The 27,920-nt window shown below is 41.9% G+C and overlaps 1 protein-coding gene across 5 annotated transcripts in view; it reads right to left on the bottom strand.

Annotated features, from left to right (window-relative positions):
* The window catches only part of LOC109628951 (chemokine-like protein TAFA-1), a 109,040-nt gene extending 99,016 nt beyond the window's left edge, over positions 1 to 10,024 (bottom strand). For 2 of the 5 annotated variants that reach the window (XR_011238766.1, XR_011238767.1), the window contains exons 1-2: positions 9,387 to 10,024; positions 7,100 to 7,236 (exon numbers count right to left, since the gene is read on the bottom strand). Coding sequence is in view for 1 of the 5 variants with exons in the window: in XM_020086414.2 (XP_019941973.1) it covers positions 7,100 to 7,223 (124 nt within the window). In the remaining 4 variants the exon portion in view is untranslated. The remainder of the gene's footprint in view (positions 1 to 7,099; positions 7,237 to 9,386) is intronic. The other 3 variants (XR_011238769.1, XR_011238768.1, XM_020086414.2) reach the window with 3 other exon arrangements.
* Between the last annotated feature and the right edge of the window lie 17,896 nt (positions 10,025 to 27,920).

The raw sequence follows: 27,920 nt of genomic DNA, 5'->3' as shown, positions 1-27,920 counted from the left end.
ACAGCTTAGCAACTGTAACTAAGCAGGACAATAAAGCTTTGTCAGTGGACTGCAAGAGCTGCAATCTGTAGGATCCAAAGAGTTTGGACAATGGTGTCTCGAATGAATGGAGTGAAAGTGTGTTTGTTTACTTGAACATAAGCTGCAAATGTTAGCTTGCTAACAAGCATACCACCCACATTAGCATTGGTTCAAAGGCAAAGAGTGTTTCTGTAGTACAAACAGTGTACAAAGACAGAAGACACCTCTCCGTTTCCTCCCATGAAACAAAAATGAACCCAAAATATCCCAGATATGGGCGCTGCCATCTTGTGCTACGTCATAATTCACGGTCTGTGAAGTACATGGAGTCATCATGGAGTAAGCCAGGAAATCAAGGTCCCGTCAATAAATGTCACTTTAGAGGAGCTGACATGTTGTCTGTCTTTCTATGCTAGTCTCTGTAATATGTTGTAGGGTTACAGGTAGTTTTCCAGTACAGGACTGGAACAAAAGCATATTTGGAGCTTTAGAAATAACATTAGCTCATGGAAAGTCACTATCAATTATTGTCATTTCAGCTGACAAAATTCAATTTAGTCATAAAAATAAAAAGGCCTTCTTTGATTTACTTCTGTCTGAAATCCAACCCCTTGTTTTAATAAATGCTAAACTTCTGGTGGTACATCTCTCTCTCCCTGTTATCACTGTACACTGTTAATGTGCCATGAGAGAACTGTGAGCTTGGCAGGCATAGCCCTGGTAACTAAGGTGGTGGGGCTTAGTGAACAGTCAATTAAATAGAAACATATGAAGCGAGCGGTGAATGAAGAAAGAATATATAACCTCTGGTCTAGTTACTCAGTGGAGCTCACCTCTAAGTGAATATCTGATTATGTGTGGAGGGAAAAAGTCAAGGAACGGTACACATGCCATAGAAACTGCCAATTCAACCTCCACTCCGCCCTCCCCTCTTGCTGGCCATAAAACGCAATGTAATAGGATTCCTAAGCTTTTCCAGTGACTGCTTCCACTATCACACAGACATTTAAGTGCACTAATCCATGACAAATTGTCTCATCTGATCCATGACAAATCGTCTGAGAGGCCGATAGAGACGAGGAGATGGAGGCAGGGAGGACGGGTGTGGGGGGGGGGAGGATGGAGGGCTGAGGGAAGAGGCCAGGCGCGAAGAGAGTGCTGCTCGGCACCTGAATGATCAGGCAGTTATTGCCTAGTTTTATAGAAAGGTTGCTTTCATTACTTCGAAGGACATGCTGTGTGATAAAGGGAGCGAGATCACATAGCGCTGATGAGCTCTCCCTCGACTGAGCTCACAGTTTTCAAAGCAATTATAATCCCATGTGGAGGTAGATTATAGGATTTCAGATCCTCTGTTGGCAAAAGACAGGGCTTGTATGTCATGTTTACAAAATGAATGTTTCTAATTAAATTACTGTCATATATAATTTATGATTTTCATCAGCCTACAATTTAGTTCTGATGAAGGTGGTTAAATGATAGACATACAAGTCAAACAACGATATGGAAAAGAAAAAAACTCATAGTGTATGCACGTACCATATTGTCTGTTGCTTTATTTACACATGAGCCAATGCTGCCAGCCAAATCAAACAATTCTTTTTCATCCACTTTACAAAAATATGATTAAAACGTAATCCATTCAAGTGACTGTAATTTAATTGAATATTCTTTCACCATCACTAATTTCACTAATTAGTCCCCACAGTTTAACGGGGATGTAAATTAAGCAGATTTAACGGCAAAACAAAATGACAGAGAGCCTATATGGACAGCTGTTCGTGCGGATACCACGGATGGATCTGCCACTCATACTGCAAAAGCTTAGATGTCCGCAGAAGAAGCAAAGAAGTAAGATTATCGCTTTGAAGAAGACTGTAAAAAAAAAGTGCATGTTCACGTCTGTGTTTCTGCCATGAACACTGAGCTATTCAAATGAGAAGTCTTAGAAGTGTTGAAATGAGTTCCAAGTTGGAACAGTGTGTGCATTCAGTTTGTGAGCCAGTGGCCCCGTTCATGCCTGACATTAACATGCATCCTGGGTGATCCGATCACATGTGGACAACAAGTATGTGAGTTAAGGCCTTCGAATGCGTCTCCACATGCGTCTAGATCAAAATCAACACAAACATCCTTTTCATTTGCAAAGACCAAATTTGATGATGCTTTTACTGGCTGGAAAATACATTCTGCTTGCTGGAGATCAAAATAACACGGGCTGAGTCTATTCCTTGGTGTGATCCATGCAAACCATGCAAGATGTTTGATGCACTCATAATGTATCTCTATGAAGTTTTCAAATATTTCAGGCGTCATGGATAAATGTCATAATTTGAGACTCAAAGGAATGAGTACTTCCTCTTACTTAGTTGAGTGGCTGTTTTTTTGATGTGGCCCATGACACTTTCACGTACACACTGCCAAAAGAGTTTGGTCATGTCCAGCCACCTCCGAATGTGGCTGGTGTGAAAGTATCTCAATACATCCTCAATGCATTTATTCACACTTGCGGTCCACTTGTGATCAGATCGTCTCAGACAGATTTTAATTCCAGGTACCAACAGTGCCAGTGAAGCTTATTTCTTAATATTACCAAACACTGCCAGAAAAACCATCAATCTTCTGAAGCTGTCATCCCCTCTGCATTGCAAAGAAAGAGTCAGAAACAAAATCAATTTACACTTTGTGCATGTATGGATTCTAGACTTCCACCCTCCATGAATTTACTATAAAGGCAGCCATCCTAATTTAGGTTGAAGGTTTTGTCAGATTTTCCTCTCCTCAGAATATCCTTAGATTTCAAGTTGAAATAAAGGCGCTTCAATAAAAACATGAAGCTTAGGTTCACCACTACAGTTCTTTGACAGGTTGTGAACTCTTGAGGATCCTTATGTTTATCAAGTGCATCTTTGTTTGTGATCACGCAGTTGCTCATGTTTGACCATCTTGGCTAACCAATATAATTACATGTTTTCTTCCACCTCAAAGAGTTTCCTCCACTGAGGGAGCTTCATGGACGATTAACAATGAGCTCATTAAAATGCCTCCCAATCATCTGTGATCAGCCCTTTCAAATCAAAGGATAAAAATCATGAACACTGAACATGAACCACTGCATTAGTTATCAGCCTTTTCAGCTATTCCGTATTCATTTCCATACCATAATTTTTAAAATTTTTATGGACATGCTAAATCAGCATTTCAGCCTTAAATGGCAGATCTAGGATGTTTTTAAATCAGTGACCATAAAGGGGCCACCATTTACACAGAGGGGCCAATTATATGTCCAACATCCATGCACTATCCCTGATTCAGCAAGTAATGCCTTTTTACTGTTAGCTCTATAGCTTTAAGCAAAGCCACACATCATTGAATATATTTAAAAAATCGTTCCTTGGCCCAGCACATTGTGTACTTCAAAAGAGATTTATTGTTAGTATTGTTTTAGGTTACTTTTTTAAAGACTAATAGAAGGACAGGGTCACTTCAGGGGCCAATGAGATTTCAACTGGAGCCAGTGGCCCCCTGGCCCTGCTGCTGTGTTCACCCCTGTGATATTCTTTCTAAATTGGCATTGGCATCTTTGTAATCATCAGATGTAATCAGTGTGTAGCAGGAGAGTAGAGTTGGTTTTACAGCTGCACCTGGCACAGGAATCCTGCTGTTCTATTAGGCGTGAGACTCTTTAACTGCCCTGTCATAGTCAAAATAAAACAAAGCAAGTGTTGTTCACAATGCCCCTCTGGGTATTGATACGATATGAACTTGACTGCTGTATACATACTTCAACTGAACAAGAGTACATTTATATGGTACATGGGTAACTTATTGATAATACTGTAATACATTCAGTAGACATCACATTAGGGAGCACTTTCATTTTAACGATAGAAGACACCACATCAACTGTAACTACTGCCAGCGACGCGCTGACAGTGTAAATTGGTTGCACTTTTACTGACTTGCGATGGAGTCCAGCACCATGCACTGTCAAGAGCGACCTGGTTTATGCGGCAGGGATCTTGGCAGCCAGCACTTGCGTTCGCTGTGTTGGCAGGTAGGGCGAGCGCAGAGCCGGGTTTGTGTGTGTGTCCTGTCACATTCAGCTCATCTGTCATCGTAGTGGATTATTTCTTGAGATACCAGAATTGGCTGCCCAGAATCAGGCCGCCATCAATCTTCAGCCACACGAGCAGGATGCAGAGGAGACTGTGTAAAGCAGGGGCTCATGGGAAACAGAGCGGTGCCGCTTCCTGAAGCAGGTGACGAAGCAGTCAGCCAACTCATTACTCAATCTCTGCCTCGGTGGTGACGATACCGATTTGTCACGGAAACGTAAAAAAAGAAAAAGACAGAGAAATGCGATCTTGAAACTTTAATCTCCGCAAATCTTTTTTTGTCAGCTCAGTGTTACAGGAGGCAGATGAGCTGATTTCTCAACCATAGTTAGATGCTCGAACAGGCTGGAGGATTACATCTGTACTTAAATCAACATGACCTTCACTTCCCCTCCTCAGATACCCACACAGCTCCCTGTCTGTGTATCTTTGTCCATGTGGGATGGTTTGTAAGTTTTTGTTCCACTCACTCTCTCACACAGTCGGCTGGGCTGCGTGCCAAGATCCACAAAAATTTATCTCAGGGCAAAACACCGACCCAGTGTTCCACTTAAACACTTGGACTTCAAGACGTATGAGTGTCCAGAAGACAATACAGAGGCATCGCACAGCCACAATACGAGGCAGGGTGAGCAGCCCATCTTGTAATCAAGCAATTTTAACTTGTTGAATAAATAATCTAAGCAAATATATTTGTATAAATTAAAGCAGTGAAAACCCATTCCACATCTTAATTTACAGTGTGGCAGACAGCACATCAGACATGGTTTCATCATCTCATAAAAACACAGAGACATTATTTCATTACAGTAAACAGTAAAAGCATGAAAACCAATGGATTCTTGAAGGCGAGACATCTCCATTTTGACACGTCCTACATATCCACATCTATTTATATCTGAGGGCTCTGGCCTCAATGAAACCGGAGAGCTCCTCAAATTATAAAATCAATTCTAATTCAAATATTCATCATACCATTTCAATTCTGAGAGAGCAGTTCTGGTTAAATCGGTTACCGCCACTCCACGGATGAATGAGATTGATGTCGGCTTAATCCTCTTCAAAAAACATGATATACAGTAAATTGTACAGTCACTGAGCAGGAAGTTAGATAGCAGAAATGTTTTCTTTTTGGGGCACGCGCTTGTAAAATATCATAAAATGTCCCAAGCAAATGATAGTCAGCACCAATTACGGCTGTCAAACATCAGAGATTGTTTGATTTTTTAATGTTTTTCGGGGAGGGCTTGTGCCAAAGTAACACTATTACAGACTCAGTGTGACTGCTGGCATATTAAATTACATCCCACTCTTTGATAATCTCTTGGTGTTGCTAAATCAGTCCAATAATCACATCAAAAATCAATTTCATCCACCTCCACCACATGAGTTTGCATCCTCTCAGACCTGACATGAGTCTGACAAGCTGTGTCCTGAACACAGCTCCCATGTCCCTGGAGGACCTATGAAAACACCACACCATAATGGCCTCGGTGAGTAAATGGTTTGTGAACATCCCAGCTTGTACACACGTCTGTCGTAGTGTTGTACGCAGTAAGCGTGAGAGTCTGACTGGAGTCATAACCATCCTTTGCCTGGATGACTCTTCTGGATCTACACTTGTATTTCGAAGAGGGAGTGGGGGGGGGGGGGGGGGGGGGGGTATTTCTTCCCCCCCTCCATCCCCTTTGGGACCCCTGCATTATTCAAAAGACACTTACTGAGCCTTGCACTTCCTTGTACATCTTTGGCACCAAGCTCGACTTGCCAACCACTCAAAAAAAGAAAGAAAGAATACAAAAAGAGCCCAAAAAAACAAGAAAAACTGGAAGATAGCCTTTAAAAATTCATTCGGAGCTCTCTGTCGCTCATCCCTCACTGTCTTGTTCCAATTAATGGGACCAGGACGCTTTGAAAACTTTCTATCATGGCTGCGATTTTCATGTTTAGCTATTTCAAAGCAAAAGTAAGCCAAAACTCTATCTAAGGTTAACAGTGTTTTCAACACAAGCGCCAGTGTTTTTTTTCACTTCCTGCTGTGCTTCAATTACTGTCTTTTAGCTCAGCAATGCAACACACACAATGAGAGGCAGGCGGACGATAGCATCAATGTTTAACAGCCGCTTGGCTTCTGGAGAGAGCCCCACTCTGCGCGAGGGTTCAGCATGGGAGTCACACTCATTGTTAGAAGCTTAAAGAAAGCCTTTGCTTTGCTCAAAAAAACCTCTGCCGTCCCTGTTACACTCCCACATACACCATAAGCAATGCTGGTAAGCTTTTCCATAATCAGAGAATTAGAGCCGCCTCAGCGTATACCCTCCCCTTATGCCCCTACAGTGCAGAAGGCGTCAAGCTTAATTGCAAAACGTTTCCATTGCAAAAGAGGGAAACATAATTGTCATTTCCATCTAAGCCACAGTGATCAAAGCTCCCTTGGTTACCAGCACAGTAATGGAGTTTTTTTGCCTTCAGCTTGTCCTCCTCGTAGCAGTCTGCCAGCGAGATTCAGGGTGCAGCAGTCAAGAATTCCTCACCGTGCACAAGAAATAATATCCCTACCCTCTAACTCATATAGTTTAAAGATGCTTTTTTATCTAACAGGACTTCCAAGATCAGATTTAAATGAAAGCATCCCCCTCAGCATAGTAGCGAGGTTTCACAGTTCAACCATCTCACTTCCATTAATAGCACTAAATGTACAGAGACAGACAGATTTAAGTGTGACTAAATGTAAGTATGTAACATGCAATTAGAAGCACTATTAGTCGTCTTCCCCTCTGCTTATCTTGTATGAGTGCGAGCATGGTGAATCATCACATTACAGAACAGAGCTGTGGCAACGTCATTCAGACGTGCAGCAGTCGTGTCTCAATGTTGCTTTAAAAAAAAAAGAGCTGAGAACTTATGGCGACTATAACACTGTCGTGTGAAGCTGAAATCAGTCAGAGAGACGCACGTACCCAGGGTGAGGATGTCTGTGCGACCGGGCCGGGCCACGTGGTGCTGCTGGATGGTCTGGTAGAGTGTGGCGTGGCACAGCAACAGGAAGCCGAAGCTAATCCACATGACCAACAACCAGGACATGGTAAGGCCGAGTCTGCAGGACGACACACAGTTTTATTACAGCCTGTCTCCATACATCGTTACAACACACGCCTAAAGACAGGAACAAGCACTGTATATGATATCAGAAGAAAAATTTACATTTGCACAAGAATTTATAATAATATAATAAGGAACAAAAAGAAAACAACGGAACAAAAACCTGCAGACAGAAAACACAAATGAAGATTCAATCCATTTTTTTCTGTCTCGTCCAATCCAACTGGAGTCTCAAAGGACTTTCATCATACTGAAATAATAGATGAAATGCAGAAGGAAAATAACATCCTGGGATCAGATTTGTAATTTCATAATGAGCCGTATAACAATTTTATGAAAGCAACAGTGCCATTATTAGTATTATGAGAGCCCTGAATATTCTACAAAGAATTATAATAAAGATTGCATTTCTCAGAGCAAACAGCTTTTTTCTTTTATTTGGAGATTTATTCAGTGACTCGCCTAATGGCTGATGAGGGCCAGCATATGGAGACACGCCTTAGCCCCTTATTGAATAATGAGGCTCTCCTCCTTTCCAGGTGTTATTAGCACCTCTCTCCATTCAGAAAGCCACCGTGGGGGAATTTAGAACCATCAGATGTCCTCCTCTGAAACATACAGGGGTGTGTTGTGTTTAGGCTCCTGACTTTTAAAACTGCATTACTGCACGAGGAAGGTTTAAATGGCAGTTTAGAAAATATTATAAATCCTGGACGGATGTTCAGTTATTAAGAGGGATATTTTCACAGCCTCTAGTTTCATTCATTTCTACATTTCTCGCTTATCCTCAATACGATTGCGACTTGTGAATCTCGTGAATGGTCTCATGTAACAGCGTGATCCTAAATCGTCTGCCACATCTTAAAACACAAGGGGATAAAAAGAAGACACTGAGCCCCAGGGAGTCTGCTCAATAAATACTTCAAACATTAAAGAAAAAAAGGAGTCTGTATGGACACAAATGAAGAAAAGCAGGCCACATCCACTGGGTTATAATCAAGAAGACAGCAGCAGAGCCTCTGCTTGCGTCGGTTTTGCCCAAACTGCACTTTGTGTTTTGAGCATCTGTACATGTGAGATTAAAACCACTGAGGCTACTAAATGTGACCCGTGCGCCCTGTGCCCTCAGTGACATTGACGCTGCTTAATATTCACTGAAAATTAAGCATATCATTATGAGCAGCACATTGTAAATCCCTCCACCCCTGCGCTAAATCCAACATAATCCGCGTTTTTGTGCAAATGTGAAATGGTCCCATGGGTGTGTTTTCTTATTTTAACCACGCAGTATTGTTCCTGCTCGTCAAGCTGCCTTTCTTTATATTCAGCTGGAGCGTTACGCGCGCACACTTCACTCAACCTTTGTACAAAGAATCCTGAGCTGAGCTCCTCCCGGTAATCGGAAAGGCATCCCTGCCGAAAATAGTGCGTGGTGCCCACCGTGCGTTAAGACTGCACGGAAGAGTTGAAATGAAACGAGCAGGCACGGGCGTCACGTTAAAGCAACTTCAGAGGACGAGAAAAGGGGTTTCTTTTTCCAAAGAAGCGGAACCGAAGTGTTGTCTCCCTGGAGCCAGCGCAAGTAAGCTTTTTTATTGGGAGATAGACAATCCAGCTGGTTTTTCGTGCGTAATGAAAGGAAGACGCGTTAAAAGCTGTTTACTCGGAGTGTTCTTGTGCCGCGTGAAAGGAGAGAAAAGGCTCCTCAATCCGTGCGTAATTGTTTGGTCCAGCCTCGTGGTAAATGTGGCTGAAGGGAAGTTAAAGCGCAGACACACCTGCAGGTACATGTGTGCTACATCGATTTAAAGCCGTTTTGTTTCCTGCAATTTCAGCCATGACTCCAAAAAACGTGCGTATCTGAGTGTCATACAACAACATAATAATATGAGCTACTATCTGAACTTTTTATTTGTATTTTCTTTGGACATTATTTACACTAGTTAAACATGTCTCAAACTTGCATAACGCAGTTTAAAAAATAATGATTGTAATATTATAACGCAATATCAGTCTAGTCATCTTGACACATTTTTTCTTCCAGCTGTATTTATTGCTAATGATATCACTAAAATGCATTTGTCCCCACCCATCCTACCCCCAAACACCAGAGGTACATGTTCCTCGAAAGTCCCACACCCTTACCTGAGCAGTGTGTCCAGGTGGAAAGGGGCTCAGTCACAATAACCGCCTGCCTGCCCAGCAGACTCACTCTTCTGTCTTAAATCCATCCATAGTTTGGAGCCACAGGGATCCCCGCTGAAATTCCAGTACTCATAACACAAGCACACAAAAAGGGGCTTAAACGCTGTTCTTTTTCCTCAATATTCCCTCCTGCTGCCCAGTTCCTTTCTGAAATCCTTGGCAACACAAACAGTCATGGGTCTGTGTCACACACTGGTCAGGATGTGAGGGATGGGAAGCTGATCATGTCACTGCTGTACCAGCCACATACGTGTAGATCTCTCCTCCTCTCAAGTCTGTGTCTCTCTGCTTCGTCTGTAGAACTCCTCTGTTGTGATGACAGGGGAGCTAATTTACCCCCCTCACTGATCGTCTCTCTCTCACGCGTGCAGCGGAAGGCTCCAGTGGAATGACTGCTCTGTCTGCTCTTGGCTGCGTCCCCCCATTGAGAAGCTGTGCTGATAGTGTGAGCCTCAGTGCTCTCTCCAACGCACTAAGTAGAGTCTGTGTCAGAGAGGTAGAGCGGGTGTTTGAGTGAGCGTGTGTGCGTGTTTCTCTCTGTGTGTGTGTGTGTGTGTGTGTCACAATGTAGCCCAGCTGGAAAGAGAGAGAGAGCTGAGAGTGAGTCAGATCACATGTCTTAAAGCAAGACTGCCCACTCCTGCATCAAGACTTCATCAGCAAATGAAGCATGCTTTATTAAACCACCCCTCTTTACGTCCCAGCCATCCTGGTTTCGCCTTCAGCCCACTTTTCTATGTTTCAATGGGTGTATCCATGTGCACGTACATCCACTGTAAGAGGTCCCACACTTTACTGTGTGTGTTGGAGAGGGCGAGGACGGAGCTTGACTGAACGCTCCTCTTTTTACTCATCACCCTCAAGTGTTTGAGGGGCGAGCGTGAGATATGCTCAGAGCACAGGACTTTTAATAGAAGGCATATTGCCTAATCAGAGCTCTGAAATCACCATATTACACACTTCCACCAGTTTTTGTGGCGATGACTAAGGGTTTGCTCTTTACTGCTGACTCCTTTCGGATGTTTCCCACCATGGGAACAATCTTGCACATGCAGTGGCAGCCTGAAAAAGTCAGCGAGCATCCCTCTGTCACTTGCTTACAAACTGAATCCGCTGAAGGAAAAACATTCACTTCAAAACATTGAAAGTGTGTGTGTTTGTGTGGGCGTGCGCTTGCGTGTGTTGCCACTGTGCCTGAGCCATGCTGGCAGGTGAAAGCAGCCGGTCTTGTTTGCGTGGAGTATGTTTTCCTCCAACACATTTTCCTTCCATATAGAGGAGTTCGCCTTTAACTCATTACACTGTTAACCAGAGATTTACAGTATATGCCAATCCCACGCACCTGCCATGGTTGACTCACTCACAGTCTGACATTTCACAGAAAATGAACTCGATGCTACTCACAACAATACACAGCTGAGGGGCTAAATAAACTGGCAGACAGTGAGGATGGTGTCGGTGCTGTGGGGGAGTACAGACAGATGAACAAAATGATGAATATCCAGATAAGCTTTGTCTCTGAGCTGTTAGCTGCACCCTGTTTTCCTCGCATGCTGTGATTTGTGATAATACAGTGCATCCATGTACATCTCAGAGAACAAAATGATCAGTTTCCCGATTGGTTTTTCCAGTCAGGTGGCATTTTTCGAGATGGTTAACAAGCCCCTCTATCGCTGGTCACTGTGCCGTGGCACAGGGCATCCCAGACCATCCCTGCTGATACCATGCCTGCTTGTTCTTAATATGCTGATTTGACAGGCAGATGTGCACGGCCCCATAGAGTTGCAATGTGCTGTTGAAAGAGATGGCTGGATTTACAAAAACACACGGTAAGAAAATAAAGGAAGCGATGTGGGCGAAACCATCACTCCCTCTGTCAGGTTACGCTAAGGCATCCACACATTTACGTTTGACAATGCATCAACTCTTCTACAGATATGCCCACACTTCTCTAGAGTTTGAGAGCTGCAAAAACAGAGAAGTATGGAAACGCTGCTGCCCCGTTTTAGTTTCAAAACTCCAGTGCTGTTTAGTCTGGATGTGCACGAACGGTTTGATGTTTGGAGATGATAACATAGACACTCACTTGCTAATCTTTTGAGTTAAGACATAGCCTTTCCTGATTTACTGGGCTCCTGTGACATGACTCTCATCTGGAAGAAAACTTGGATAATCGATTACAAGCTCTTACTTTTCGCCATTGCTGCGTCTCGTTTGTAGCATAGCTCTTTCTGCTGTTAACAACCACATCCTCTTGTAAGTGAAAACTGGTAAAAGAAAGAGTTGTGCAATAGTAATACCTGGATGACTTTTTGCCTTTGAACTATGTCCTTTGTATTTACCTAGTTCAGTGATAATCTGATGGGACTGCAGTTATGAATTCTGAAGCTGCCATCTGGATCTCCGATGGGTAAAGCACGCCACATGTTAAGCCACCAGATTCACATTAAGCAGAAATTGCAGAGTAATTACCACATTGATTAGTGTTTCAACGCTGTCACTGCATTTCTACAAAATGACTTGATTACCAATAAATGGGCTTATTTGTATTTGTGCATATTTGTTGATATTACCTTTTGTGAGGTGCTTTAATAGCATGCACGCTTGAATTTCATTTTGTTTTCAACGCTTTATGATCTGTCCCATTAGACTGAGATGAAGGCATGAAATGGAACAGGACTGCAAACAAGCCTCAGAGGAGAAGTTAAGATTGAAGGCATCCAATTACCACATGTTCTTTTCAGCAGCACCAGCACAAGCCTCCCATTTGTACCTCCATTTTTTTATTCTGTGATTTTAATTTGTTGCGGTCTCCTGTTTTGTCATTCTACATGAGTGTGAGCAGTGTTGGGGGAGAACGGAGTGGAACAACAGAATTTCACACTAATACTGGAATTATTGTCGTGGTCTTGCTCTTCTATGTTCCCCTTCTCGGGGGCTTCCATCATTTCCAAACAGCTGTTACCGCAGCCTGTGCCAAGACCTAACCACAACCGACCAATCGCTGGCCAACTCTATGTTTGGATCTGGGCAGCCCTGTTAAACAGCAGCGTTTGCCAATATTTCTGACCCTCTCTTTGTCTTTCTTTATCATCCTGTCATTCTCTTTCTTTCCATCTCCCCCTCTGGCTAATAAAATTCTTCCATCCAATGCAGCCAACAAGCTTCAATATGTGCCCACGAGCAGTCACAAAATACCAATTTAAGCCCCACCAGCAGCTTTCTGCTTCCCTATAAAAAATGAGCCCGTGTCCACTATTATTCCTGCATACTCCACATCATTTCTCAGTGGAGCAAACCAAGCATTTCTTCATCTGATGAGGAGAGTTGTGTTTGTAAACCGACTCTTCGTTGACAGTCTCTGCATAAAACATTCTATCAGACAGAAAGGCAGACTGACATGGAGGGGAAGAAGACAGCAGAGAAAGAAAATAGCGAAGAAAAGGGAAAGATTAAGGCAGGCAGAGAGAATTCATTCGGAAGACGTATGCAGCAGCAACATGCTCACTCGTGGATGGTGAAGGGAAGAAGATGATAAATGAAATGCAGGAGTCTGATCTATAGTTCTAATTTATTTCACATTTATCAGAGCATTCATTTTCTGCTTTTGCTCACAGGTGTTCATTACCGAGGGAATCTGGCTTTGTGGATATATGATATATCGATTTGGAGAAGTAGAATTTTAAGGGTAAAAGCTCAGGTTAGTGGATCTACAGTTCTCAGACATAAACCACTCAGGCTTTACTGTCAGCATCTCTCTCCCCTTGCTACACACCCTGTGAAAATATATGCTAACATGTCAGTATGAACTCTACAAGAGCAAATGTATTTTAAATGGTCCAGTCATAAATTACTTTAAATCTTCACAGAGAGGCTGAGTGAGTAAATCAGTAAGACATTCACAATTTGGTAAATGATCTGTTTTTATTCACCTGTGTTCATGTTCAATAACAGAGCAAACGTAGTGTGACATTATACTGCTCCATATCATCTTGGGTATGATGTTCAAATTACAGACTGTATATCAAGATGGACGAAGTGCCTGCTCTCCAAAAGTGAAGCCAAAGGGTCTCACATGCCACCTGCAGTATAGGTCATAAATCCTTCCTCCTCCATGTCAATGGGTGGGACATCCACTAAAAAGACCAACTTAAAGGTCAAAGTAAATGTTAAAAGACTTTTTCTCAAATATGGTTTCTGTCCATTTGTTCATCTGGTTTTAATTAATCATTTGATGCTGTAAACAGGGTAAAGCGTTATGATCAAGAGTTGAGACTGACCTGTGATTGCTCAAGAAAGTATACTGAACCTCACAACCACAGCTGTGCTAATTTTCATGACCTGCCGCCTATAGCCCTTTCAATTTGTCTGCCTACGCTGACTGCACTCACACTGCTGAATGTAAGCCTGCCTTTGTGGAGGGAAATCATTGTTTTTGCTTCACCTGCTCTGCCCCTGCTGAGTCTCTCATTTTGTTTGCATTTCTGTAATCAACTGATACAAGGCCACTGTGTATAGTCTGCAGCATATTTATTCATCATTTTCCCAAGCTACATGCGCTGTGCTATGTGTCCAACAACAACAATTCAACTGTTTCCAATTAAAGATGGAATGATCAAACACACACCACCTGCTTTGAGACTTCAGTCAGTAGGAACACATCCAGGCTTCAGTGTTGTTAAAATAAAAGTGTGTCAGTAAAATTGAGCCACCTATCCAAGTCCACATGTGCCACTGTGTTGCTGCAGTGAATAGAATTGTGCAGCATATCTAAAACACCACAGAGCCATGTTCAGATATGAAATGTCTGGAAAGTTGGATCTGGACAATATCCGGAATTTGCCTTACATTTCCGGAACATTCCGAAAAAACGTGCCACCATGCACAAGGCAGGACATGATTTATAAATTACATTAGTACATTAGATTCCAGAAAAAACAGCTGGAAAAGTAGGTGATTTTCAAAAATTTTCAAAAGGTTTGAGTTGGCCTGAATATTCAAAAATCTAGTGCAGTAAGACTTGAGGTACAAAGAGTAACTGAGGGGAGGCAACACAGAATAAATACAGTGAGGGGAGGACAATGGGACGCAGGTGGAAATATTCAGGTCGTGGTAGACAAGCCCACAGGTGGGAAACACACCAGGAAGGAAATGAAGTATCTGAAAAGCAGCTACTATAACGAAAATAAAACAGGAGATGAATGAATGGCACAGAAAACACAACCTGAGAGTGTGACATGATACTCACCTGCTTGTGTAGGAGGCAATATACGTACGTTCTTGCTCTGCCTCTGCCTTCAGCATGGGGTCACAGCTGGTGACTTTCTCTTGCCTATAGGGGCCTATGGGTAGTCCGGACCATGGTCCAAACCAGGGATTGTGTATATATGTTGTATCTGTTACATTGTTTGAATTTGATCTGATTAGTTTTTGTCTCACATTCCAATTCAAGGAGTGTACTAAAGACTTATAAAACATCCTGTTATAATAACCTACATGCATCTACCTATTTTTGATATTATGTTTTTTTTAGACGGGCGTAAGTCTGACGTTGACTTGCTGCTACTATAATATCATTATGGTATTACTGCAAACAAAATAAACATCCTTGTTGTTCAATAGTTTTGTCATCGGAGGTAAGGACTGCAATCCTGTGAGACACTTCTTTTTCTTCTTCTAATGGCACATGCTGATGCTAGTTTGTGCAATTGGCCCACAGGTCCAAACTATCCAAAAACATCTCTCTCTATATATATATACTGTATATATGACACTGCAAACGATCTGAACTATAGACCACCTCTTACTCTCTGGACTTATTTTTGATCCAGTACTTCTGATCATGGTTTGAGGTACCTCTCACACCTATTTACACTGTTCTCTCACTTAGCTCTTACATGTATATATAGTGTAAGTGTTATCACAGTCTGGTTTATAGGCAGAATTATTCTGATAAACATATGACTAGCACTTTTCCTTGGCACACAAATCATCCTTCTGGCTTTAGTGTTGTCGACTATTCGTCTACTACTCTCTTTATACCGATATATATATATAAGTCCAGGCTTCTACATCAAATGAGAACATTAAAATTCATAAGTGAGCAGTTTATTTTTGACATTGTCCATGTCAGTCAGGTAAATCATTTGTAAAGTGCTGACCCAAGACGCATGGGATCCCTCTGCTCACGATTCTTTTTATATCTAGTGGTTTCATGATTACTTTCAGAACAAAGTCACCATTTTGTATACATGATATAAACTCATACATATTGTTGCAAAAAAGCAGTGCAGGGAGAAAATAAAACCAAATTGCATGCGTATAAAAATTCAGTTCATTTATTTTCTCTTTTTCGTTTTTGTGAAGAGCTACACAAATCATACTTATCATTGCTATCAAATTGGCTTCCATTTGTTTATTAAAGTGCACCTTTGTAATCATTTATTACTTGTGTCACCATTGCATTCAGATTTATTTTAATGCATTTTGTGTGTCATATGTTATTAAAGATTCTGCATGCTTGTGCCTCTCTCCCCAAACTCCTGGGGAGTAGCAGTCACCACATATTCAATCATATGCTGTAGGTAGCAATGAAAATAAGTTGTGGGGTGGGGTTTTGTGTTTGAAGTAGGTCAGAAATTCTGTGCGGGTAATGCGTTGGGACTCAGCAGGTCTCAGCAGGGGACGTTTTCTCTCCCTAGCCGGTTCAGGATGGAGGAGTAATTGAGAGCTAGACGACTCTACTCCTGCAGACGATGGCAGCCATGGAAATGTCCCCTCGCAGACCAATAAAAATGTCCTCTCCTTCTTGCTGTAATTGGACTAGGGACAGTGGGGTTGGGTTGTGGCCCGAGGAGACCACCTGTGGAAATGCTTTACTCAATACACCACTATTAACCTGATGAGACAGGGGACTTGCTGAGAGAAAAAAGTATGATAAAAAAAGAGTGATGCTGCTGAGAACAAGGAAACAAAAAAAAACTGCAGCTGCAGTTTTCAGTTTCCAGACAGGAAAGGAAGTTGATATGTAATTGTTCAAGGCTTCATCTGAACCTCAGCTGTCAATCCTCCTCTACATGACTTTAGTGATTTTAGAAATTCATCTTGGAGTCAGAATGAGAAAAAGGGATCAATGTATCAGACTGCTTGATAGTACAGATTGGGAGTGTGGAGTTCCAATATTTCAGCTTTCTGATTTGATGAAAGGTTTGGTGCTGCAAACATACATGTTATTGTGAGCCTTTATCTTTGTAAACATACATAGTCCACATGCTTATTCTCTCACATCTACTAGTGTTGATTTCTAAACCTGTATTAATTGAATTCCTGGCCACCTGGGGGGCATCAAGACGAGCTGTAAACAAGACATTGACATATTTCTACCTCATTAAGTTTATATGCTGAACATGATAGCAAACAGTTGTTTATTTCCTCCTCTGGCACATACGAAACAACATTACCATTCATTTAACAACTCCTGCAGGAAATATATTTCTTTAGCAGCTAAATACCCTTCACTACTTGTCTGCCTAATAAGTAATACAGGCCAAGCAGTGTGGAGAGGCTTTACCACAGCTCTTGTGCTAAAGCTGTCACCTAACGTCCTGCTGTGTCTGGAAACATCAAAGGAGAAGTGAACCAAAACAGTAAAGTTATGGCAAAAATCTGTCCATTAGCTAAACGGTTTATCCCTGAGTGTCTTGATGGTGGGGCCAAACTCAGCTGACACTGGGCGAGAGGAAGAGTAGACCCTGTACAGGTTGCCAGTCTGGCAGAGGGCTGATAGAGACAAGCAAACAAAGCCACTGCACCCAGAACATACAAACTCTACACAGAACAATGCCAAGCAAAAGATACATTTGAAGTAGAACCCAGTGGTGCTAACAACTTCTGCACCATGGCGTGTTTTGCAGTAAAAAGTTGCAAGAAGTAAGATGTATTTTATCTCAAAAAATTCCAAAAATGCCATGACCACTCTTATGTCCGCCAGACTACTACTAAATTTTAGTAAGTTTTAGTTCTCTCATTTCTTGTTTTCAGTCAAACATCACATGATGAACATTTAGTTTATAAGGAGCTATACACAATGATCACCAATATAAATATAAATACTAGGCTTTTTAGCAGCTAAATGCTTCACTTCTTTAACCATGTGAGATCAAATCATAGTCATATCAAAGGTTTTTGGTGAGAACAGCTGCCTGCTGCTGAAGACAGGGTGGATCAGAGCAGAGAGTTGTTCAAAACCAAATAAAAACAAAAATAAAAGGTGTAAAGATGCCAAAACTGTCTCTACAGCTTGGGGCTGCAGAATTTAACGATAATTCTTTGTCAGTTCCTTGCTTCCCTTTCACATAACACATCATAATTTATTCCATGACTAATATCAAAGATATTGATTAGCACAGCTTGAAAGGAGCACGTGTCATGTTTTTTTATCTGCAAGGCTAAACTAAAACGCATTTAAGTTTAATGTAGAAAATATGAGTTTTAGAGTCACTAAAATGTTCTCTCAGAACAGGTTTGATCTGATACCACCAAGGGACCACGATCCCCTTCAGCTAAACTCACTCTTTACTCATGTCATCCTGAAAACACAGACCGATCACCAACAACAGACGGATTGAATTCCTCACACGTAGGTTTACTGAATCTGTGAAAGAACAGGCTGTGATCACAGTAAGAGAGGGAAACAAGAGATAGAGGATAGAGAGAGGCTGGCGGCAGATGGAGTGAAACAGGTAAGGCATTCACACTCCGGCTCCATTCAAACATTCATCTGGCTTCTCTCTTCTGCTGCATTCATGCTGCACAGCCAATTCCAGGGCGATAAGTCAGCTGTGTGCTTCTCAAGGTAAGAGAGTGAATAGAGCGGTACAATCTTTGGCTGATGCTGAGTAGGGACAGAGCCTACACACTGACCTTCCTTACACCAGCTTTACTTCAGCAGGGGAGGAGGGTTTCATAAAGGGATTATTCTGCTTGGTCACCTTTGACCTGTCTGGCTGCCTTCCATAACAGCTCCAGCTGCCTGTCCATCACTGAAAGAGAAGCAGAGAGAGAGAGGAGATAAGAAGAGAGATGGTTTCAACCTGTGGGAAGGGATTAAACCCTCCATTGCTTTGCTGGGAAAGAAAATGGGCGGATTGGACGACTGAGTTGTCAGCCAGTGCAGCTGCTGCTGTGTGACTCAGCAGGTCAGGGTAATATGGAGGAACTGAAGTGACCTCTCTTCCATCAGCCATTAGATAAGGATGTTCAACGTTTTCCCTCTGTTGACTGTTATGATCCATCAGAAGTGGTGCTGGACCCTGTGGAAAAATCCACCCACAAAGGATTGCTTTTTCCATTGCAATTCACTGCATTAGGAGAGGGACTTCCAATTCTTCATTGAGAGGCTGACTTAGCCATACTTGAAAGCAGTATAGAGCACACATCTGATAGAATGACTCACCAAATCTGGATAATCAAGTCTGCAATTGAATCCAGTATCTGCGAGCACGTCTTCTCCTGTCCCTGCAACCTTCAGAATAGAACATGAAAAACCTCCACAAGTACATAATCATGTGTTATATCACAAGTGAATGCGTTGGAATGTTGTGATGGGAGCGTGTTTGTTGTCTGAAATGCTCTTCAGGTCCATAGCTGACCATGACAGACAGCTGATTTTTGGGATGACGATGAGCCAGTGAGCTGTAAACACTCACTCCAGCAAAACAAAATCTTCTACAAGTCTCAAAGGAAAAGCGCTGCAAGGGAAGCATCCAATTCCACCTCTCTTTCAGCAGTCATCCGCCAGGCGCACAGGGCTGAAAGAAGCAGGATTGAGAGGGCAAGAAAGCAAAGGGGATTGAGACACAGAGAGAAGAGATAGTGAGAAAGGGTGGATTGGTGGGGTTGGCAGTGCAAAAAAAATGCATAAAATAGCGAAAGCAGGGAGCAGAGAGAGAGAACAGGGTTTTTTTCTCTCTCCACTCATAGGGAATTTTCTTCCTTTAAGTATTTCAGCAAAAGTTTCTCCATAGGTCAGAAGCACATCCTTTTCTGTAATTCTTTTTTTTTTTTTTTTTTTTTTACACCTGGCATTGTCTATTCCGTCAGCAGAATCCATAGTGACCAAGGCCTGATCGTAAATGCAGGAAGACGTAAACTTTAATCTAACAATAAGCAGCTCAATAGAGTTTACTGATACAGAGAGTTGTGCTGTTTCCACTGTAGAGCTTGTTGTACCACATCACAAGTTAGGTAATGTGAGGATATCTGAGTTTAAATGCAGACGTGTGGTGGCATAACACTGATTAACCTGCTATCGTATGTATAACCCGTCACCTCTCTCTTTGATGCATCAAGCGGCAATAAATGCTTCTGCTGAAGACATCAGAAGTCAAATCGCTCCCTCAGTTAACAAGATTTACATCACACACTCCTCTTTGCTCTCTCACTTTACCCCCTCTGGTGATGTGGTGGTTATTTACTATGGCCTTTCCTCTCCTGGTAGAGTGGGAAGGAAATGAGCTCTTAACTGAGTTTCCATACATCACCTACTGACACCGGAGCTTGTAGGTTTGGAAAGCCTACATCTGATGTTTTTTTGAAATCAATTATTTATAGAGTCTTTAAAGAGTCTCACAATACATCGCCTCTAAGTTCAGTGAATTACCCCCCACCCCCGCCATCTTTCACCCTGTATCGTAGTAGAAAGTAAGCCAATCTATTCACCGCTCATCAGCAATCAGGATATATTTACAAATGTCTGCACCCACTTTTCTCTTTCCAAGTACTTATTTGTTTGTGTTTTTAGCCCTGACCATGATTTATTTTAGGTCTGGCCATAATCTTTCAGGAGCTGTACCAAAACAAAATAGTTGCTTAAACATGTTCTAACCTTAACCAAGGGGTGTCAGATCAGAATTGTTTTCTTGAAGCATAGATTACCTTTTTTCTTCTCTTAAAGATTCCATAAGTAAGGGTCCTTTGCTACCTTATGCAGTTTTCTAGAACAGTGTGTGGCGATAGGAATGCTTTCTCATCAAGAGCTTCACAGTCATTGAATTTAAAAGACAAGAGGTTCGAATAGCGCTACTTCTTCACCCTCTCATGTTGAAGTGAGTGCAGACTGCACTAGAGTATCTTCAAACCCCCAAACCAGGACCTTTTAGTGCACCATGTGTTCAGAGCATACACCATATGTTCAGCACACACCATAGACAGTCTCGTCAGGACAGGGGACAATTTTATGAGTGATCAACACACCTACTGAGCGCACCTTTCAACAGCAAGGACGTCATGAATTAATCATTTTCGTTTCCTTTCCGCAAGACAGCTAAGCACACACATACACACAGGCTCTGTAAGACGCTTCAGTGACTCAATATTGTAAAGTTGTATAATTGGTTATCATGGTAACTTGGTACCATGGTAGCAATTGCAAAAAACGTACATTACTTTAAATGCCCAACCTTTGCATAATAGTTCAAATTAACTTAAAAATACTGACAGATGGTTTAAAAGTTAAAATAAACATGCTTCCTTGTTATGTCTAGTGACATGAGTATCTCAAGCTCAGGGCACCTGTGGTGCATAGGATGGATTAAATTGTCATCAACAGTGGAAATATGTTTAATTTTCTCCTCATTGTATCTGCCCCCCAGCCAGAGCTTTTCACAGTCTGATTGCTTTTGCATGAAGCTAATCCAACAGGATTCCATTATGAAGCAATCCAATAACTATATTAACCTTTACAGATCAAAACATGTCATCTCCTCCGAGCTGTTGCTGTTTACCTGAAATGGTAAACAAAAATTTTAACAATAATTGTCGTGTTTCACTTTTGCTAGACTGTTCAGTGGTTATTCAGTCATTGGACCTGTTTCTCCTTTCCCACATAGAATTGACAAATACAATATTGTGTTCATCTCCCTATTTTTTTGAAAGGTAGGGTTTGTTTTATAAGAAATTCCACATATATAGCACAAACACTCAAAAATGCATCCTAGGCAGGTTTCTATAGCACACATTACAATGAATTGATTAATATTGTATGTACATGACGTTCTCTGTTTATCATTTTATTCAACCTTGATGTCAATATCCTTGGGGCAGATCGAAACAGGAAAACAAGAGATGGGGTAAATATGTAAAAGGCTATAAGAGGAGGCTGTAAAATTGGAAGTAAGGGCAAGGTGAATGATGGAAAGATGATCATGGGGAACGAGGTGAAGACAGCAGCAAGAGATGGGGACGGATGAAGGGAGGAAAGAGAGAGAGGTCTGATTGACAATTTACATCCCCTTCAGAGGGTATAAGGGGACATGATTGAATCCAGTCAGGCTGAACCCATTAGGGGAGCACTGCTGTCAGAGGCCGAGCATAAAACCATTGACCGGCACCCGGTCCCTGCTCTTCACCAGCCTGCATTTATATTCATGCAAGGGCTGAGTTATTGAGGAGGAAGACTGAGTGAGAGAGAAAGGCGGACTGAAGCCTCGTCCAGCGATCCATTTACTATTTGTGAGCCGTAAAGTTCTTGTACCTGCTGCCAAGATCGCTCACTTAACCTGTATCGACTGATCCCATTTGCATGTGATTTTCATGGGTCAATATGTCCATAAATTGGATTCAAATTGTAGACATGTAACAACTTAAACCACTGGGAATTTAAAAGCTCTGGGGGAAAACGCAAAAGACATTTGTATTTTAAACAGTTTAACATGTCTCTTCTTATCAGCGACCTGGACAACGTAACAATAACCAAAATCTGTCTGGTGCATTTTGTTGGAAGACAGCTATGTTACACATTTTGGCTAAACCAGGCAATCATTTCACTGAGGGTTTTTCTTTGTACTTCTCTGTCGATCTCCTGTGATGAGAGCACCAGAGGTACAACACAGTTGAGGGTGTAATAAGCAGCGATGGCAAAGGGTGTCTGGGAACAGTGGCTGACAGCCGTCCCACCCCTCATGTCTCCGTCCACATCTGCCCGACAGCCAATCCAGCCCGAGAGTTTGACTAGGTGACAAAGAAGGTGGAGTTTTGTGGAGAGACATTCACTTATCACATTTATCTCACAAACACAGCACATACGCCCAAAGCTACAATACTGCAGCAGTCTCAGTTTGTACCTGCCAGCTGTCAAAGCAGAGACGACAGGACCATGCCAACAGACCCCTCTTTCTCCTCAGGAGCAAAAAATCAGGGGATAGCGGAGAAGAATTTATCCTCTGTTTGTTAATACTTGTATTGGACCTTTTGTTATGTTCAACAGTTGTGTTTGACTATTCATATTTTAGTCTCTAATTTGGAAATGCACTCAGTAGGATGCCACATTGCATTCTAGGTTTGCTTCGTGGAAGCAGCCATGGCGCCACTAGCCCAGTTTTTTAGGCATTTACTCCTTGCTTTGATGTAATTATCAAAACACAAATTTGATAAGCCCATTCAGAGTATTTTAAGAATAAGGCCATGGCAGAAATCATATTCCAACTCATAAGTATAAAGGTAATTTGAAGGAAAGGTAATTGGATTGATAGCTCTTGGGACGACTGAGAAATGGACCAGTTATTGCAGTATGGTCACTTTTCCCTTTACTGTTCATTTAGCAATACATCTCTTCCTAATGGGACTGATTTTTTTTTGATCTCCCTTTGTCTCCCTCGCGCTTTCTCTTTGTCTGTCTCTTGTTCCCCCTCTCCTTCCTCCTCCTTTGCCTCCCTGAGGTTTAAAATAGTCACAGAGGGATCATGTTCAAGTTATGAATGTCCCAATTAGCAGGAGGGAGTCTTGAAAGTGGTGCTCAAGTGACTGGTGCAAAAACATCGCCCGGCCATTGTTTTATTTAGGTAGGCTTAATGCAGGCTATTGACTTCTCTATGAGCACCAGGATTAGGTCAAATATACTTCACTCACTAATGCATGCTTAATGGCTTCACTATAGATTTGCCATAAAAGTGAATGATCATAAATATTGCTGGTTTTAAAACATTTATGAGTGAAATCCAATGCCCTGCTTCTAAATTATGAGTCACCAGCAGAGGCTCTGGATCTAAACACATGTGCTTCGTGTTCAAAAGTAGCGTAACATATTTGGCTTTGGCACAACTCTACATCGATTGTCACATCATTCGGTATCACGCTGCGAGATGTGTTACTGTTTTGGTGGTTGTGCAGTCCACTGTGTGTACTTTTTTTCCTCTAGCTTGCATATCCAAAGTAGAGTAATGACAGAGGAGGAACAGCATGTCTCCAGGCTCAGCTGACATGTTCCTGCTGGATTACCATGGTTACTTCTGTTTCTGTGGCCCAGGTGCTGATAAGTGCCAGCTTCACCTGTCACAAGCTCATCTGTCTCCTTTGACCCCTGGCGGAAATTTAAGCAAAGGGGGTGCTGGGCTCAATCTCTAGAATCCAAGAAATAGCGAACAAAATATTGTCAGTGCTGTATGATTTATTTTCTGGTTGAGAGCAAGAAGACAAACTATTGCAAATTGTGGTTTGACAGAAAATGTCATAGCTTGTGGGATTGAATGAAACAAATATTTAATGATCCCAATAAAGGCAAGTTAGGTGTTTTCCCCCTTAACATGTTTGGTTCAGTTGAATTGAACTCTGATGTTTTGCCTGTTATTAAGGCTGAAGAGGTTATAAGTACATGTATAACCTGAGCTGACTATCTTCAATCACCCACCATCACAATAAACTGGTAGCTTTTAGCAGTGAAGCCCCCTCACATTGTCAGCTCAGATGTATTTCCTAGTCAATTTACAGCTTAACTACCTTTTAAAAGTTACTTAAATTAGTAACATACAAATTAATTAAGTTAAATGCATCAATTGTGTGAATATAACTTTATCAATACCAATTGAAGTAGTTTTGACTTGATCCAACAACTGTCTCATATCAGTGTTGGTAAAGCTTATTGAAAGAGCACTAAAGCCATAGAAACAATCATGACTTGATAATCAGTTGTAAATAATGTGCTGCTGTTCTGTGGGGGTTTTTTTTCTATAGTTTTTTGCATTCAATTTATTTTAAGGGTGTTTAAGCTTGGTGGTGAAAAAATGGCACTAAAGATATATCTATCTGAGCTCCGTTGAAGAAGCATTTCCAAGCTAAAGTTCAATTCAATACCTATGGTGATAGTGAATTGTGAGGAAACAGTTCTCCCAGACTCTCCATAAAAGAAAACACGATTTTCGACAGAGTTAAAGGAACTACGTCACCCACTGTGTAACCAAAACAAGGAAGGGAAGCGTTCTCATTCAACTCCAGTGCTGGACACCTCAACATGGCAACAGAAAAAGAATCCCATGCATCTCGTTACTGCAGCGTTTTTACGACAGTGACCAAACAATAATACCATCTGGAAGTGTTAGGGGCATGAAAGTTGTTGCCTATTTAAGCTTCAGACAAAATAAGTTACAGGTGTGAAAGCACCTAAGGTTGTCGACACATTGTGCTGTGGACATGAATCCACTACATGTTCTGTAGCAGAAATATCTCTTATCTGTCCGTCTTCAGAGAATTAGCTGTGTTCATTGCATATTGTCTCATTTCATAGCATGTGAATTGTTGCCTTACATGAAGCACACTCCACTATCTGCACCATCTCTCACTTTTCTGCCGCCGCTCTCATCGTCATGTTAGCCTTCCTGCACATTATCCCTGCAACAGATAATCACATCTCCTCGTCTCTCCTTCGGTCTGTTTTACACACACAAACAACTCCCTGCACACGTGTCACAGACAAAAAAGAAGCAGTTTGTTTAAATGAGCGCTGCTCTTTTGTTCCCTGCTGTCAGCAGGGTCAGGAACAGGTTGGCAGCAGATAGTGTGTGTCCAATGGATCGCTGCTCGGGAGTCAATTAACTAGGCTCTGTGCAAATGAACAGAACAAGGGTGCAATCAGCTCCAATCTCCTGCTAAGTCCTGCCTCCTGACTCATCTATTAAAGCATGCTGGTAAATTGACTGCTCTGGACTTTAATGGGATGAATCTTAAGTGGTGGAGGTTGAAGACTGTTAAGAAACATGGTCCGGCACAAGGAGGGAGATAGTAAGGAGAAGAGATACAGAGGCTGGTACTTCTCTGACCTTATGACATGAGTTTTCAGGCATGTTCTGCTAAGATAACCTCCTCCTCCACTACAGCACTTCACAGTCGGCATTATGAAGCCAAGGGGGGTGCATTACAAGTGTTTCTAATTAATTACCTTCCTGTAGCCACAAACACAGCCTCAGTCACTCCGCATCACCGCCCCCCACCCAAACACTAATCCAGCAAATCCATGCTGACAATCCTCTCAAGGCTGTCCCTCTTCCCTTAACACTCATTTTCCCCTGCACATTGTGCACGTGGAAATCCACTGGTGACATTTTAGGTCAAAGATAATTTCCCAAGTGTGATTTAGCTGTCCCTCTTCAACAAGTGGGCAGATCAATGAGGCCGCCGCAACCACGAGGGGCGGTTGAAATGTGTTTACTGCTCACTGCCTGCCTTTTACCGACAAACTCACACCTCTCTCTCCCTATACATTTATGCATCACTAACCTACTGTGGTGTATATATAATGCAGTGCCCCTGGGCAACACTGCATATCGTCTGCTGCCCTCGGAATAATCTGTGTGTATTTACACAACGTGAGGACTGAATATTTATCTTAATATACATAATGTAGCATGTCATTAGCGGTAACTTTGAAACCGCTTCCCTCTGCTGCCCTCACCTCCACCACAGTAAGTAAATGCATCGTAAGTGTATGGGTGTTACTGGCAGCTTGTCTGAACTGAATCTATATCAGGCCACACTCTATTTCCTGCTGAGACAAAGTGACTGCGTGGCCTTTGCTTTTTTCATCCAATTAATCTGGAGAAAGGGGATAGAGGAAAGGAGGCGAGGACTCAGAGCAAAAATGATCAAAGCTCTTTCTTCGTTCAAAACTTTTCACAACTATTCAAAACATGGCAGAGTCCTTTAAAGTCAGAAAAACAGTCAAATGTATTTTTAACAACCTCAGTCAAATAACTTGAAAACCAAAACAATATAAGTGTGACCCGCCGCCGCGTACCAGCTGTGACATTAGATGCGAGTAAAACTTTCAAATAAAATATGTCTGCCTTGTTCTTCCTATATTTCATTTCAGTGGCGTTCTGTTCAGTGAGCAGCGCAATAAAAGTTTGAATCATTTTTAAAGGCCTGTAAATCGAATCTGTGGATTGGACACAATGGGGAAAAGGAGAAGAAAGGGCACAGTCATCAGCGAGCTGCGAGATATTAGATGCTCCTCGTATAGGAAGGCTCTGGGCTTCCGTCAATGTCAACCAGCACAATGGAACTGGATCTGGGCCGGAGAACTCGCCAGTTATTTCATTGTTATTTGGTCCAGCCAATGTTCTTGTTCTTTTCCGGCTAATATCCCCAAAGAAATGGAAGGTGCTGCCGACATGTCTGTCATAGTCACAGTGTGTGAATGTATAAAGAACACGTTTTCCGCTGTGTTTTCCTCCACAGTTTGTGGAATTATAAAGTTCTATCCGATATTTTAACTAGATTGAGTTATTTACATGAAACCTTTTTTTGACATGTTACCTTTTTGTGTACATTTATTTTTAATTAAATGTATTATTGGACCTTTAATCCCTATAATCATCTGGCAACAAATGAGCCTCTGGGGGCAACAGACAATATTTGGGGACAGCAGACATCTGGGCGTCAATGTGCTCCACCTCTTTTGCTCTCAAATCTACTAAGGGCAAGAAGTCTGCTGGTCAAACTGGAAACAGAAACCAGAAGGCTTTCTGTACATTCTGTTTATATAGATGTCTGGCCCTGTGATGTGGGGAAAATCTTCAATGTCATTGTCTTGGTTCCCTAAGGTTCTACCTGCAGTACACCAATCAGTGTTTGAGATGTACACGGGAGCACCAATCAGGTTCTGCCATGTTACTTTGTCACTTCACTGTTCTGTGAATGAGTATTTTTTTAATCCTGTTTTACTTGAATGAGAAAATAGATTTTTGATATTATCTATCATGTCTGAAAGATTTTCATTGCACTGCTCATGCAGGATTATTCTTAATTGGTTATTAGTCACTTAAACTTTAGGGATGACAGCAAGTACTGACAGAGTTTCCATCTATCCATTAGCTCTGTTGTTTATCCTCTTAGGGTCGCAGGGGGAAAAGAACTGACATTGGGAAAAAGATTGCAGCTTTCAACATGTAGAAATCCCCTTTTTTCTTTTCTTTTGCTACTTGCTGCTGTTCATGGATGTTTTCTTTGTTACATCAGGGAACATTCATTGCTTACAGGCTCAGACACAGACAAATTATGTCCACAGGCATAAAGTAGACGCTAATTTGAGAGCAGTTTAAATGCAGTGATTATGTGGATTAAAATGATGCAAGACTCGACTAAATGTCAAGGATTTTCACCCCAACTTGTAGAAAAAGTGTAACTCCAATCAAATGTGGAGGGAAA

The sequence above is a fragment of the Paralichthys olivaceus genome, chromosome 2, assembly GCF_024713975.1.
Source record: "Paralichthys olivaceus isolate ysfri-2021 chromosome 2, ASM2471397v2, whole genome shotgun sequence".
Taxonomy (NCBI): Eukaryota; Metazoa; Chordata; class Actinopteri; order Pleuronectiformes; family Paralichthyidae; genus Paralichthys; species Paralichthys olivaceus.
This window is presented reverse-complemented; position numbering and strand designations above follow the sequence as displayed.